Source organism: Poecilia reticulata, linkage group LG13, assembly GCF_000633615.1.
Source record: "Poecilia reticulata strain Guanapo linkage group LG13, Guppy_female_1.0+MT, whole genome shotgun sequence".
NCBI lineage: Eukaryota > Metazoa > Chordata > Actinopteri > Cyprinodontiformes > Poeciliidae > Poecilia > Poecilia reticulata.
Window position 1 is genome coordinate 3,548,957 of NC_024343.1, and position 13,252 is coordinate 3,562,208.

General features: G+C 38.8%; 1 protein-coding gene across 1 annotated transcript in view; it reads left to right on the plus strand.

The window, feature by feature from the left end:
• Positions 1–4,016: 4,016 nt before the first annotated feature.
• The window catches only part of dixdc1a (DIX domain containing 1a), a 15,300-nt gene continuing 6,064 nt past the window's right edge, over positions 4,017–13,252 (plus strand). The window contains exons 1-8 of the mRNA XM_008425003.2: positions 4,017–4,362; positions 4,483–4,659; positions 9,399–9,556; positions 9,652–9,800; positions 12,078–12,167; positions 12,440–12,493; positions 12,614–12,710; positions 12,811–12,830. Of these exons, the coding sequence (XP_008423225.1) occupies positions 4,637–4,659; positions 9,399–9,556; positions 9,652–9,800; positions 12,078–12,167; positions 12,440–12,493; positions 12,614–12,710; positions 12,811–12,830 (591 nt within the window). The 5' untranslated portion in view covers positions 4,017–4,362; positions 4,483–4,636. The remainder of the gene's footprint in view (positions 4,363–4,482; positions 4,660–9,398; positions 9,557–9,651; positions 9,801–12,077; positions 12,168–12,439; positions 12,494–12,613; positions 12,711–12,810; positions 12,831–13,252) is intronic.

Sequence of the window (13,252 nt, forward strand, 5' to 3'; positions counted from 1 at the left end):
TACACATCGCAGCTTTGTTAATAGCAGAGAAACAACTCACTGTTAAAAGGGTACTGTTTATCCGCTGTCATCAGTGGCCATGCTAACTAGCTTGGCATCATTGTGGTGAACTAGTTGTAGCTGCAGAAAGCAGTGGAGAGCGTCTGAGCATGATTGACAGTGGCACTCTTCCTGGCTCTGGTTGGTTATTTTTGAAGAGGGAAGTGCCAAGCAGAACAAACCTGTTAATGTTAATTCAATTTAACCACCATGGACTGAATGACTTTGGTCACTTCCTCCGCCGCCATTGCTATGCTACAGGCAGAATACAATTTGTCATGGTTCCCAACTTCTCGTTCTGTTCACTGATTGGCCCGRTTGAAATCCTACTTTAGAAATTCACCTCAGTGGGAGAAATCCCAGATGGAGGGAGATGAGAATCAAGCAGAATTGGGGAGAAAGACAAAGGCCAGGCTAAAACGTTATCTACTGCAGCTTTAAGCCACTTTAAAACTGAATACAGTGTCCATATTAACTTAGTTATCTGAGACATTTCAAAATTATTAGGAATTTAAAAGAAAAATTTTAGCTAGATGAGTAAATCAAGAATTTCTTGGACATTAAGAAAAAATAAAGAGTATTGAAATTTTTACTTTTGTCAGTGAATATCACCTATTGGAAGATATGTATCATTTTACAATAGAATAAATGTTTTTATTAAGAAGTAAACAACCATTCATTTCAAAATTAGGATTGTTAAAAATGGGATTAAAACCAATCTATAAAAGCAGAGTAACAGAGAACCTGTGAAACTTGGGTTTTTCTCTTTTACTCCTCCACTAAATATTAAATATTTCTTACCTCAGTAGAGTTTGACAATAAATATAAATGGGATACCAAGGGAAAAAACCTTATCAGAGGTGCTTCATGAATATTTGTTTCAAGGTCACTAAAATGAAAAAGCCTTGATAACTTATGTTTTGTAGCAGGCACAGTAATAATTTGCAATCAAAATTCCTTGTGAGTGCGCAAACAATCTGCTCTATTTTAGCAACTCATTTGATTTACAAATTGTCTGCCAGCTTGTTGTCCCTGCGGCAAACAGGCTTTCTTCCCCCCCTCCTGGCGGCCCCCCCCGAGTTCTGGAATGACTTTCCATCCACATTTTCGACACTGAAGTCAATGCTTATACATTCTCCATACATGAATCTCGAAAAATAAATATGGTGTGCGCCCCCCCCTCCATCCCCTATCTCACCTCCCAGTTCCCACAGTAACATTATTGTCTGCCAAAATTTTATTGTCTTGCTCCTTGGGACCCGAGTTCATCCTTGTGTTTTTAATATGTGAACAAAAACAATCAAAGTACCCCTGAAAGGAATGGAAATCAGTGCGTGAGGAAACAAAAACAACTTTATTGGGGCTGAAAGGCTTCAAGAGGAGATGCTGAATGTRTCGGACTGTTGCTTTTTCTGCACAAACTGCTTWTGTTTTTTYCCCATCAAAACGGAACAGCTACCCAAACTATTGCTGCTGTAATCGCAGCGAAATGTTTGAGCTATTGTCTGAGGGGACTGAATACAAACACATGCGATTTTATTTTTTTACTTTTACAAGTAAAAAAAAAACAAACAAAAAAAACTTTTGTATATCGTGCATTTTCTTTCTTAACTTCACAATGGTGCTCTTCTTTACTTCAAATCTGACTAAAACACACTGAAATTTGTGTTGACAAAGTGCAGAAAAAGTTAAAGATTAAAACTTTTACAGAAAAGCAAAGTTATCAGATCTTGCTGCGAGTTAGACCCAGCATGATGCGTTATCATACAAAAAATATATTCCCAAAGTAATATTTGTACTTTTGTTGTCGGSGACAGGCACACTCCTGCTTCTGCTGTTTTTCTGCCTATAAATCAGCTGCAGCATCAGTCTCTCTCTGCGTCACATACATATTCATGGGTCTGCAGCACAGTAGCTCATTGAAGCATGCGCCGATGATGCTTATACACAATTTAAGACTGTCATTTGGCTCTGGACAGAGCTGCAAGCTGCCACATAAAGAGCTGCTTCACAGTTTAGTTGATGACACCAGCAACATTTTTAACAACTTAATGATAGTGTTCCCATGGCAAAAAAGCCTCTTACAGGGGCGATTACCATAAAAACCACACACGTACGAGAAAGCCTTTCATTTCTGTGAGCTGTCACAGACATTTTAAATTAGACACTTTTTTTTTTTATTCGCAGGTTCGTCGTTGCTTTTTAACGYAAGAGGAGCTGCTATTGTAGGTTGCTGTTTTCGGGAACCTACAATGTCGTATACGACATGGCCTGATGGCCTGAATTACAGTTMATTTCTGCAGTTAGGTGTGTTAAATCATGGTAGGGAACAAAGAGTATAAATGGTAAAATACAGCATATATGTATCAGTAATACTGTGTGCAAAATCACTACGAGTTTGTACTCTTCACCAGCTGGAAAAACAAGAACAACAAACTTAAACAAAAATACATAAACTACGATGCAACTCGTAGCATTTGGTAGGTAAATAGTGGAATAAATAAAAGTGCTAACGTTATGTGGAGGATTATAGCAAAATCAAGAGAAAAATGGATCCCATAAGCTGGGATGTAGAACCACAGCTTCCTTGTTTCTTTTGTGAGATAGTCCCCTTATGAAAGGTTTCAATGACAGTCTCCAGGTGGTTGTGATCCCCATCATTGCACCAACTAGACATGGGCTGATGGATTCAAAATCCTGATAATATCGATACCAAGTCGGTTTCAGTATCGGATCGATAGTGTGATAAGATTGACTTTAGTTTCAGATTCCCTCTTGAAATTTCATTTTAATGAAAACAAATTGCTATGATTTGATCTCAAGCTATTGTTTTTGCACAACTGATGCTCAAATTTGTTTTGTTCCTATTCTGTTTGTTTATCATGTAAATATGTTACTAAGGTATTTTGTAGACACATATATACTTTATCTAAATTTTGTCCTAGGTTTTAACTAAATAGTTGAATGGAAAAAAGCCTCAGTAACTCCTAGAGGTCAGAAGTTTGATGATGTATCGCACTTGAATAATAAGTTGGTATCAGTATCGGTGATACAGGTTCTGTTTACTTGGTATCAGATTGGAACCACAATATGCAATACTGCACACCTCTAATACCAACAGAAATAAATTCGACATTTCAGATTAAAAATTAAAAAGGTAGGTTTTCATCATAGCTGCAATCCATATTCATGAAAATGAACAAACTAACACTTGCTATACATGTTGTCATGCGGTGGGGTTGAGTTGGTGGTGAGGAGTGACGCAGAGACCCAGGTATGGTGATGATGATAATGATGATGATGAGTTTAATGATGAAGGCTCAAAACAGTCCAACACAGGCAGCACGGCAGAGAGATTAGCGCACAGCTAAATACCGGTAGCAACTGATTCACAGGACTGGAAACGAGAGCTAACGCTAGTCAGGACTTTACAGTTCTACTGGCGAGCAGACACAAGAAAACAACTGACATTAGACGCGCAAACGACAAACTTAGACAAGGACCCGACGAGGAACACAGACAACAGGTGGGACTAAATACAGGGGTAATCAAGGTAACGAGACACACCTGGGAAGCAATCAACGGGGAAAACGCAGACGGACACACACAGGAAGGAAACGGAACACAAAAAACCCTAAAAATAAATACACAGACACGATCATGACACATGTACCTTTTTATGTTAGTGATTTAATGCGGCATAGTAGGTATCTTTAACTGAACTGATACATGCAATTAAGATAAAAGTTTTCAATTGCATTTTAATTAATCGAAATTCAGTCTCTAATAAAGCTCCTAAAATTACTTTTTTGGTTTTATTGTGCCATCACAAAAAACCTTCCTGACATTTCCTTCCCTTACACTATTTTTAATTTTTCATGCAATGATATAAGGAACATAGAAAAATGAAAAAAAAGAAGAAAACCTCATTCCTTCTGGAGATATAGGAGAGAGGAGGGGGGGAGGGTAAACACACCCAGACAGCCAGAGCAATGTCTGACATCTCTGCTCTCTGAAAGAAGGAAGAACTGATTACAAAGCCAGTGCGACGAAGCAGAAAAGAAACAGAAGGAGGGAGGAGAGAGGCGAGAGGGAAGGACGAGGGGGAGAAATGCAAAAAAGGGCCGACAGAAAAAGAAAACACAGGAGTGAAAGAGATGCATAGGGAACACAAAGACGCTGTGTTCGTGTTAGGGAGCTGGTGAGAGCGATGAGAAAACCGGCAGACTTCATTCGCTGGTGTTGCTGAGCTGCAGCGCGCGCGCCGTCTCTCTCTCTCTCTCTCTCTCTCTCTCTCTCTGTGCCAGCTTGGACCGAGCTTTGGTATGATTTCGGGGAAACGAGGTTTCGGGCTTTTTTCCCCTTCTTCTTCTTTGATTTGGATTTGTAGCGTTGTGCTGCAGGAGTGGATTTGACCGTGCTGTTATTTCTGATTGAACACAGTGTGCGACGTGGAGACTCCTGCGGCGGCTGCTCCCCTTCCCCATTCCCCGCAGCCTCCGGCTCTGTTTGGGCTATGGTCCTGACTGAGAACCGGGGCATCACCCAGATGCACAAGTCCGACTGTGTGGGAGGGTAAAAGGCAACAAACAACAGCATGGGAGCGAAGCAGATGAAATGGTAGGACACGGCTATTTAAAAAAAAAGAAAAAAAAAAGAAACATTGTTATTATTCCAACATTACACGCCAAGCAGCCTACAGGCAGCTATTTTTATCGACAGTGCATGTATTCATCAGCGGCAGAAATACACAGAGCATCAGACCTGCATTCAGAATAATCTCCTGATTTACATGTGGATCGTTATCATACTCATAATAATTTATTTCGTCGTAAACTGAAGACTTTACAACCCAAAGGAAGCCAGTGATTGCTGCATGTTTACATTGCGGTGGATGTGGGTGTGACCGTTGGTGTCTGTGTGATATGAGCCTCCAGTGCCTAGCAACCACTGATGTATGTAGCAGAACTATTCTGAGCCASGTTACATATAMTTACTCTTGCAGTGCCTTGCAGAAGTTTTTATAGCGCTTGAACTTTTTGGGAGAACAACAAACATCTGAATATTTTATTAGGCTTTATATGACAGATAAAAAAAAWWTTTGGCACTGCTTAATCGTAAGCGTAAACCAGAAGGGAAGCACATGTTTTCACAAATYTTTAGAAATTAATTTGAACAACATGAGGTGCATTAGTATTTGTATTTGTTAGCCTTTTGGGGTAGGTCTCTACAAACTTTTGTTCATTCATTTTTGCATAGTGGGTCAAGTTCTCCCTCTCTAGCTAGCTAAGGTACATAAACATCAATATTCAGAATTAGACAGATTCTCAATTAGTTTACARCATAGATTTAGTCTTAGTCTCAATCCCAGCTTCCCTTGCCCTGCTGTCACCATGTTTCACAGAGAGGATTTTGTGTTYAGGGTGATGTACAGTGTTAGTTTTCCARTGCAAATCACATTTTTACAAACAGGTCAGCAAATAAATTTTTCATCTAATCCGTCCAGAACATATTCTCCGTCTACTGACAACAAGTGAGCAATACGCACTTAAAGTCTTATCACAATATTTTGTGGTGCTCTTGTGATGACGATAAAAGTGATAAGAACCATTTATTACTTCTTTTTTTGGGCAGCTGTATAACTGCAGGGCTTTGAAATGTCATAGAACATCATTAAACTTGCATTACGTAAAAATGTAYGCAAAATGTAATAAAGTCCTTTGAACGCATTTTTGTATTGAATGACATGCAGGTCAGTACCAAAGGTTCTGAAAAGGAAACTAACTGACCAAAAGTTCGACATTTATCAACCAAAGTTTCAATTAATTGGAATTTATCATGATAMATTTCTTATCATAAGAAATTTATTGTAGTAAATGATAAATAATACAATAACTGTCCAAACCTACCACCGACTTGTTATTGTTAGCATCTTAAAAATACTTTCAAAGTGTGAGATAAATGTACTTTTAAGATAAAAACACAGCGTAATAGAGTAAGGTAACAAGGCATATTTTGTATACTACTACAAGGTGGAGAAGCTTTGTTGGCCACAATTAATTTTAATAGCTGGGCACCGCTGGTTAGAAACGTTGAGGTCAGTTGTGAACTAGATGAAATGTTTTTCTTTTATACGCAACAAAGTACCTTTAAATTGCATATTAACTGGGATGAACAAATGTGCACTCGCAGTCATTTTCCTCCAGAACTTATTAAATCCTGTTAATCTGATGCTACTAAAGCTCATCCTGTGCAAATCCCATGCAGCGCCTAATCTCCGGCTCAACCCATATGTTCTCGGTTTGCATGGTATTTGTTCCGTTTCTAACACCAGAATGGTTTTTGGAGTAATGGCGTCTGTTCCAAAAGCGCCAACAGATGCAGAGACGGTATTTGCAGGAGCCAACAGCTCCTTGGTCTGCTCTGGAAAAACAGTTGAGGATAATTACAGCAGCATCTGATAAGATGATCACTTCCTGCTTTGACGTGGCCTCAAGAAACATCAGTGGGGATACTAAAATCTGATGCTTTTATCCTTCTCAGGGAAGGCAGACATGTTTTAGGAGGTCATCTTCTTCTATAAAACTGGATTAAAAGAAGCCACATTTTAAATTGAGGCTCTTGCATGTGCCCCTTYAGTTATTTCATCCTATATACACACATAAGGTGAAGTTTTTTGTTTCTTTAAAAAACACAAAAACAAAACAATTTGTTCCAYCAGGACATTCTCACATTCCATTATGACAACATAACATTCTTGAATAAAGCATGTTCAGCTGATGGTCAACACTAAAGACAAAGGATGAACATAAGTTGTTTTTCTGAATCGTTTACATGCGCTCAACATGAGCTTAAATGTTATTCGTGTTTTTTTTTTTGTTATACTATTGAATTAGACTATCATACAACTTCAGGGATGTGTTTAAAGACAAGAAATGCTGCCAGAACTTTAAATGTTTGGTTTTTATTTTTTTATTTTATTTTCTTAAGTCATACAGAATCTAAATTATACATAGAGACTCAAAGGCCAGTGCCCTGGTGCCCCGCAAAGTTTTCATAGGGGTGGCCAGATCCCTAAGAAAATTATATTTTAAGGTACCACGCCAAAASGAAAATAAATAAATAAAACCAAAAAACATATAACTATATAAGTGTAGATATATGTCAGTTCATCCATCTTTATATCTATAAACAACAGAAAACTTTTTCCTTCCCTTTGATTTCAGTTTCATAGTAAAAATGTTGACAAATCTATATTAGTATAAATGTCAAAACCTTCACCTCGTTTGAAGATTTTTAGTTTTTTTTATTTTCATCTTTATTATTAAACCGTTATTTACCTTGTGGATTAAGAACGGTTTAACATGTAACTCGGTTTTTAAATTATGTTTTGACTTGTTCTAAATAACATAACAGAAGCCTAAAACAGCCATTCAGTCACGTAGATAAAATAATAGTGAAAAGAAAACTCACTTCAGTTGAAACCAATAAACTCTGCGTTTTGTCTGCATGCTACCGTGCTAACATCTGAAACGTGAGTGTTGGCTTCTCAGCAGCTTCCCTAGTTCAGTTTCACATGCTGCTGCTGGTTCCTTCAGGCATGATTCCAGTTTAGCTGAAGATATTGCAGGAATGTGCTCAGTTGGTTTTAAACTGGAGCAGCGTGAACTCCAAAGTGACACAAATGTTTGCTCTCTGTTGTGATGTTTGCTTGTGTTGAGTAATTCCTGCAGATAAGCATAAAGCCTGGTCATATGAAGTCGAAATCGTGCTGCTTATTTATGGGAAGAAACATGTTTARCCGTGCAAATAGAATCCCTCGGGCCATTCTTTGGTTTCTCCGTACAGCTTTCTCCCACCGCTAAGCTGCTGTTTTTTTTTCTTCCTCATATTTTTTTCTTCCTAGCAGCAGGGTGTTGAGTTCAGATAGCTTTTTTTTTTTGTATCTAAGATTTTTTCCACGCTGAGTGTTTCTAGATTTGTTTTAGTTGTCCCAAAAAATAGGTGGRAACTTTGAGGTGATTCAACTTTTTCTGTTGTGGTTTCCAAATTTTGGAGTGAGTTGCCTTTAAATACTAGACAGGAATTCTCGCTGCCTTTTCTTAAGTCTCTTTTGCCTGTAGCTTTTGGCATGGTCTTGTTTTTTGGCTGTATTTTTGTTAATGTTTTACAAACATATAAACCAAAAAATATCTTATTTTTGGACAGCCCTTGGGTGAACTTGTTTTAAATTTCTGTTGCACAACTTACTCTCTGACCTTTCCGATGTTTTTCTTGATSTTTATGTAGCAACTTGTTCATCAATATTTGCTAAAACAAGAAGACTTGTGCTCATGCCTGTTTTGATAACAAACATCGCTGTACGATAAATYGTTCCAGTGATGTTGTTTTTGACATCATTTTTAAGTAATGTATTGATAATGTCACGGTAATGCAAGTTCACCCTTTCAAAAACCAATTAAGTTTAATTTCGTACAGCACATTTAACACTGGAACTGGAAGACATTTAAAAAATTCATAATAAATCACAACAATCAAAAACAAAAAATAAAAAGGAAATCAGACACTTGCAACCAAAACCATAAATAGAATGGATTCTGATGTCTCTGTAAGCAAAATTGCTTTTCAAAAAATATTAATCATCTGATTGGAAATCAGAAATGCACAATATATCAGCAACAATTGTCATCGGCTGATATCGGTCATTTTTAACATGTCAAAATAAAAAAAGAAATAAAATAAAAAAAACTTGGTTGATATTATATTTCCAACTTGTTGCCGTTTGTTTCTACAATGGATTGGTCATTTAGCATTTGGTCATGTAAGCGTGACGGTCATGCAGCACAGGATTGTGGGTAGTTTAACTAAAGCAGAACAACATTGGTAAAGTCCAGTGGTGTGACCATTTTTTTKAAATGACAATGAAACTTAAATATATAATACATGCAATGTCTGTAAATATCGGTTCTTGGCCATAACGGCAATATTAATATYGGGTATTGACATCAGCCCAAATATTCAAATCGGTGCATCTCCAACTACATCATGGTAGTTGAGTGAGCTGAATTAAATTTTGGGGGGGATTAAAGCAGAGGAAGTTTGTGCTTGTGATGTCAAAAAAAAAGAAGAAAAAATGAAACGCTGCAAGAAATACTTTTGCAAGACCGGATTTTATTTATCAAGATTATAAATGATCTGTGTTTAAATTGCTTTCTCAAGATGGGAGTAATTCAGATTTTCATCTGGCAAGAAGTGAAATCTCCAGTCTCCATTTCTACGTTTGTAGGTTTGTTTACTGCTCTCAGCTTGCCTGTGTACACATTTTCAACCCCCCTGCCTGTTCTTACCATCTGTTTCAGCCTGAGCTCCGCCAGCCCTGCCCACTCCCCCAAAGAGGAATACGTTATCGCCCAGTCTGCTGAGGTCCCCGCAGGAGAAGCGGCCCCTCATCGGCCTGATAACCAGGGGGAAACTCTGGAAGACAAATCCGAGCCGGCAGAGAGGAAATCTGTCCCGGGTCGGTCTACGGCACGCRAACTCTCGTAGAAGCCAAATATCATGCTATTTCAAAAACGAGCATCCGAGCTCATTCTCCCTGTCTCTTCCTCTCAGAGGATGTGCCTCTCTGTGGGTTGTGTCCCACACTCGGCCGTGACGGGCAGGAGGAGGAGGAGAAGTCCTGGGAGGAGCAGCTGGACGTCCACCAGGAGCAGCTGGAGAAGGAGATGCAGGAGGCCAGGAGGATGGTGTTCCGGCTGCAGGTAACCCCGGGTGATAACGCACCGGAAAACTGGCCGGTCTCGGAATGGAGGCAGAACAGCTGCAGACGAACGCAGCATGTGATGAGATTTCATCCAGGCCAAAGTMGACTTTTTCAGTGGGTTGAATCACACAAGTAAACGGAGATAAGTTGAGAGGATTGGAGCAACTGGGGAAAAAAAAAATTGACCTTTTTTTTTTCCCCCAGAATTTTGCATCAATCTTCTCAGATCTATTCTGAGTTCAAAGTCTGAATTCTGAATTCTGAGTTCAGAGTTGGAATTCTGTCCTCAAAGGTCAGAATTCTGAGATCAAAGGTCATAAGATAAGAGTCTCAATTCTTTTTTTTTTCTTCAGTGTCCCTAATCCTTTCCTGCACTTAGGTGATTAATTTATTTGGTTATTTAATTAACTGCTAAATTTGAACAAATTTGTATTTTTGGACTATCAGCATTTCACGCTTTTCAGTCACGATGTGATATAAAAAAATGGACTGCAATAATAAAAAAAGAAAATACGAATCATCCTTTTTTATTAACTTAACAAATTATCCACCTATCTTGTCTTTATGCATTTACCCATACTTTGCATACAGATATTAATATCTAAGGATGATTTAGAGACACTATTTAACCTGACATRCACATCTTTGGACTGCTGGAGGAAGAACTAAAGCATGCATGGGGGAGAACATGCAAACTCCGAGCAGGAAGAGTCTGTGCTGGGATTTGAACCCAGGACGTTTTAGCTGTAAGGAAACAGTGCCAACAAATGTGCCTCTGCTTAGCTAAACATAGTACAAGTACATTTACTCAGAACAGACAGAAAAAACAAAAGCAGTGTTCTTCCTTTGTAGTTAAAAATAGAGACATCCATTTCTTGTGTTCAGCAGTGCAGCTGCAGAAATACAAAAAAACAACACTGTAAAAACACTATAAATAAACATGTCTGAGGACTCAGAGGTGTGTTTTCTTCCACATACAGTAGTCAGTTTGATATCATTTTCTATTTAGCTCAGTTGCACTGCCTTGTTTCTCAGACTCCTTGCAAAAGTATTCATACCCCTTAAAGTTTTTCACATATCAATTCTTCCAGACCATTGAGCTTTTCTGGTTCTAGTCTGCTGTGCATCCCCATAACCAGAACATATCACTATACAAGAGTTTCATACCAGATGATACTGATAATTGATTAGTTTTTTTGTTTTTTTGTTTTGAATATCTGAAATACTGCCAAACTTTGGCGTGACATTTCCTGTTTTCACCAGGGATGCATCGATCCACTTTTTAAATTTCTGATACAGATACCAATATCTGAACTTTAGCATAGGGCAATACTGATCCAATACAGAAAAACATTGCTGAATTGACTTAGTGTTTCTTTTTTTAAACACAGGCGTAAATGTACTGAATTGTAAATTGATTTATACCAGTACAGCAYAMTAAAGTACTAAATAGCTTCATAAGCTTGGTCAAACATGCAAAAATAACAACTTTTATCCATTTAGTCATGGAATTAGGAATATAATATATGATAAAGAAACTAAAACTGAATAAAACAATAGGTTGACTGTCTTGGTCAAATGTAAAAAATAAACTGCAACAATAATTCAGATGATTCAGAAAGCGAAATTAGAAATTCTAAGTATAATGTAAAATAAATAATAAACCTTGACACCACTCAGAGCACAAAGCATAGAATTAGACTGCATAGATTCGCTCTTATGTGTTGGGMAGATCGTCACCGATACCCAATCTAGAATTTTTTTCAATATTGGGGCCAATACAAATACTAACATCGGATCTGTGCATCTCTGGTTTTCTCTCTATGCCATTGTTTATTTTTAAGCAAGTTATGAGGCACGGTGGCRAAACCTTAAACCGCTGCTGTGCTGGTTACTCAACAGGTTGGTTGCTTGGTAACCAAAAAGCAATGCCACTCACCTTGCTAGCTGACCGTGAGAGGTTGTGCAGCTAAAGCCTTTCAGTCTGCACATCCCCCAGAGTGCTTTACGGTTCTTGATCAGTTATCCATCCATCCATTTTCTTTAACCCTTGACTTTAGTGGGGACAGGAGGGGTGCTGGTGCTTATCTCCAGAGATATTTTGGGCGACTGCRACCCTGGACAGGTCACCAGTCCATCGCAGCAGAGTTATCCTATATATTGAATATTCTGTCACATGTATATTGATCGATGTATTGTCCAGTCCTAAGACAACGCCACCGTTTCCAACTCCGACTTTTGATCCGCGTTCCTTCTCCCATATTGTCCCCCTCAGGGTCTGCTGCTGCACGGCTCCCTCCCTGAAGAGGACCAGGACGAATCCGGGAGCTTCGGAGACGGCCGGACGACCGCAGAGCAGCAGCTGGTACGCTCCGGCTCCCTTTCTCCCTCTGCTAACCTGAGAAGGCCTCGTTTGGTTGCAGATCTTGCGTGAAGTGCCCGCGTCAGGCCTCTTCTCCCTGTGATGATATTTTTTAGCCGTCACACCCTTCTGGGGTGTTGGTGGGAGAAGCCAGCGAGCCGATGAATTCTCTCTGATCTGCCGGCCCGCTGTCACGCGTTTCTGTTGCCTCTTCATGCGTTCTGACATTTTCTCCCCTTCTCTAATTATCCTGCTCATGCGCTCTTCCTTTGAAGGTTCTAATCCGCAGTCGTCTGGACCAAAGCATGGAAGAGGGCCTTGATCTGAAGGTACAGTGAGGAACTGTAATTCCAATTAATATAGATGAGCTTCCTTTTGTGTAATGAGGGTGTTTGCACGTGTGTGTGTGTGTGTGTGCGTGCGTGTGTGTGTGTGTGTGTGGCTCACAGAGGGAGATCCTGAGGCACAAACAGGAGACGCGACACATTCAGGCCATCAAGGTAAAACCTCTTAACTTATCTTTGGGACTAAAGTGGAGTGAAGGACGTAAATCTTTTTTATTATTTTAAATGGATGAGGCGATATGCACTTAAAGCTTTATCACAATGTTCTGCTGTTCTGTTGTGAGCATAMAATCTTTTTTTAGGTAACTGTGTGGCTGCGTATGTGTGTCACMGCAATTATAGCCCCACAAACACAAATACTGTTCTTGAAAAGCATTCCCACTTGTAAGATGCTTCTCTAGGACACCAGTCACATAATGAAGTGTGATTTGTATCACTAAACTTCACTCTGTAACTGTATTTAGACATATTCTCAAATTTATTGATATTATTGACGCTTTCATTGAACAAATAGAGGAGAAAATAGTACAACTAACAATCCTGACAGTTTTGGGTTTTTTTAAACATTAATTGGACAGTTTTGGGTTTTTTTAAACATTAATTGGAATTTATTGTGATGGTGATGTATCAGGATTGTTATCATAACATATTATTTCTCACAATAAATAACAAAACTTTGTAGATTTGTGCACCAATCAGACTTTTCTGGCCAGTACTGATTTAGTTTTCTTTAAAGTCTGACTT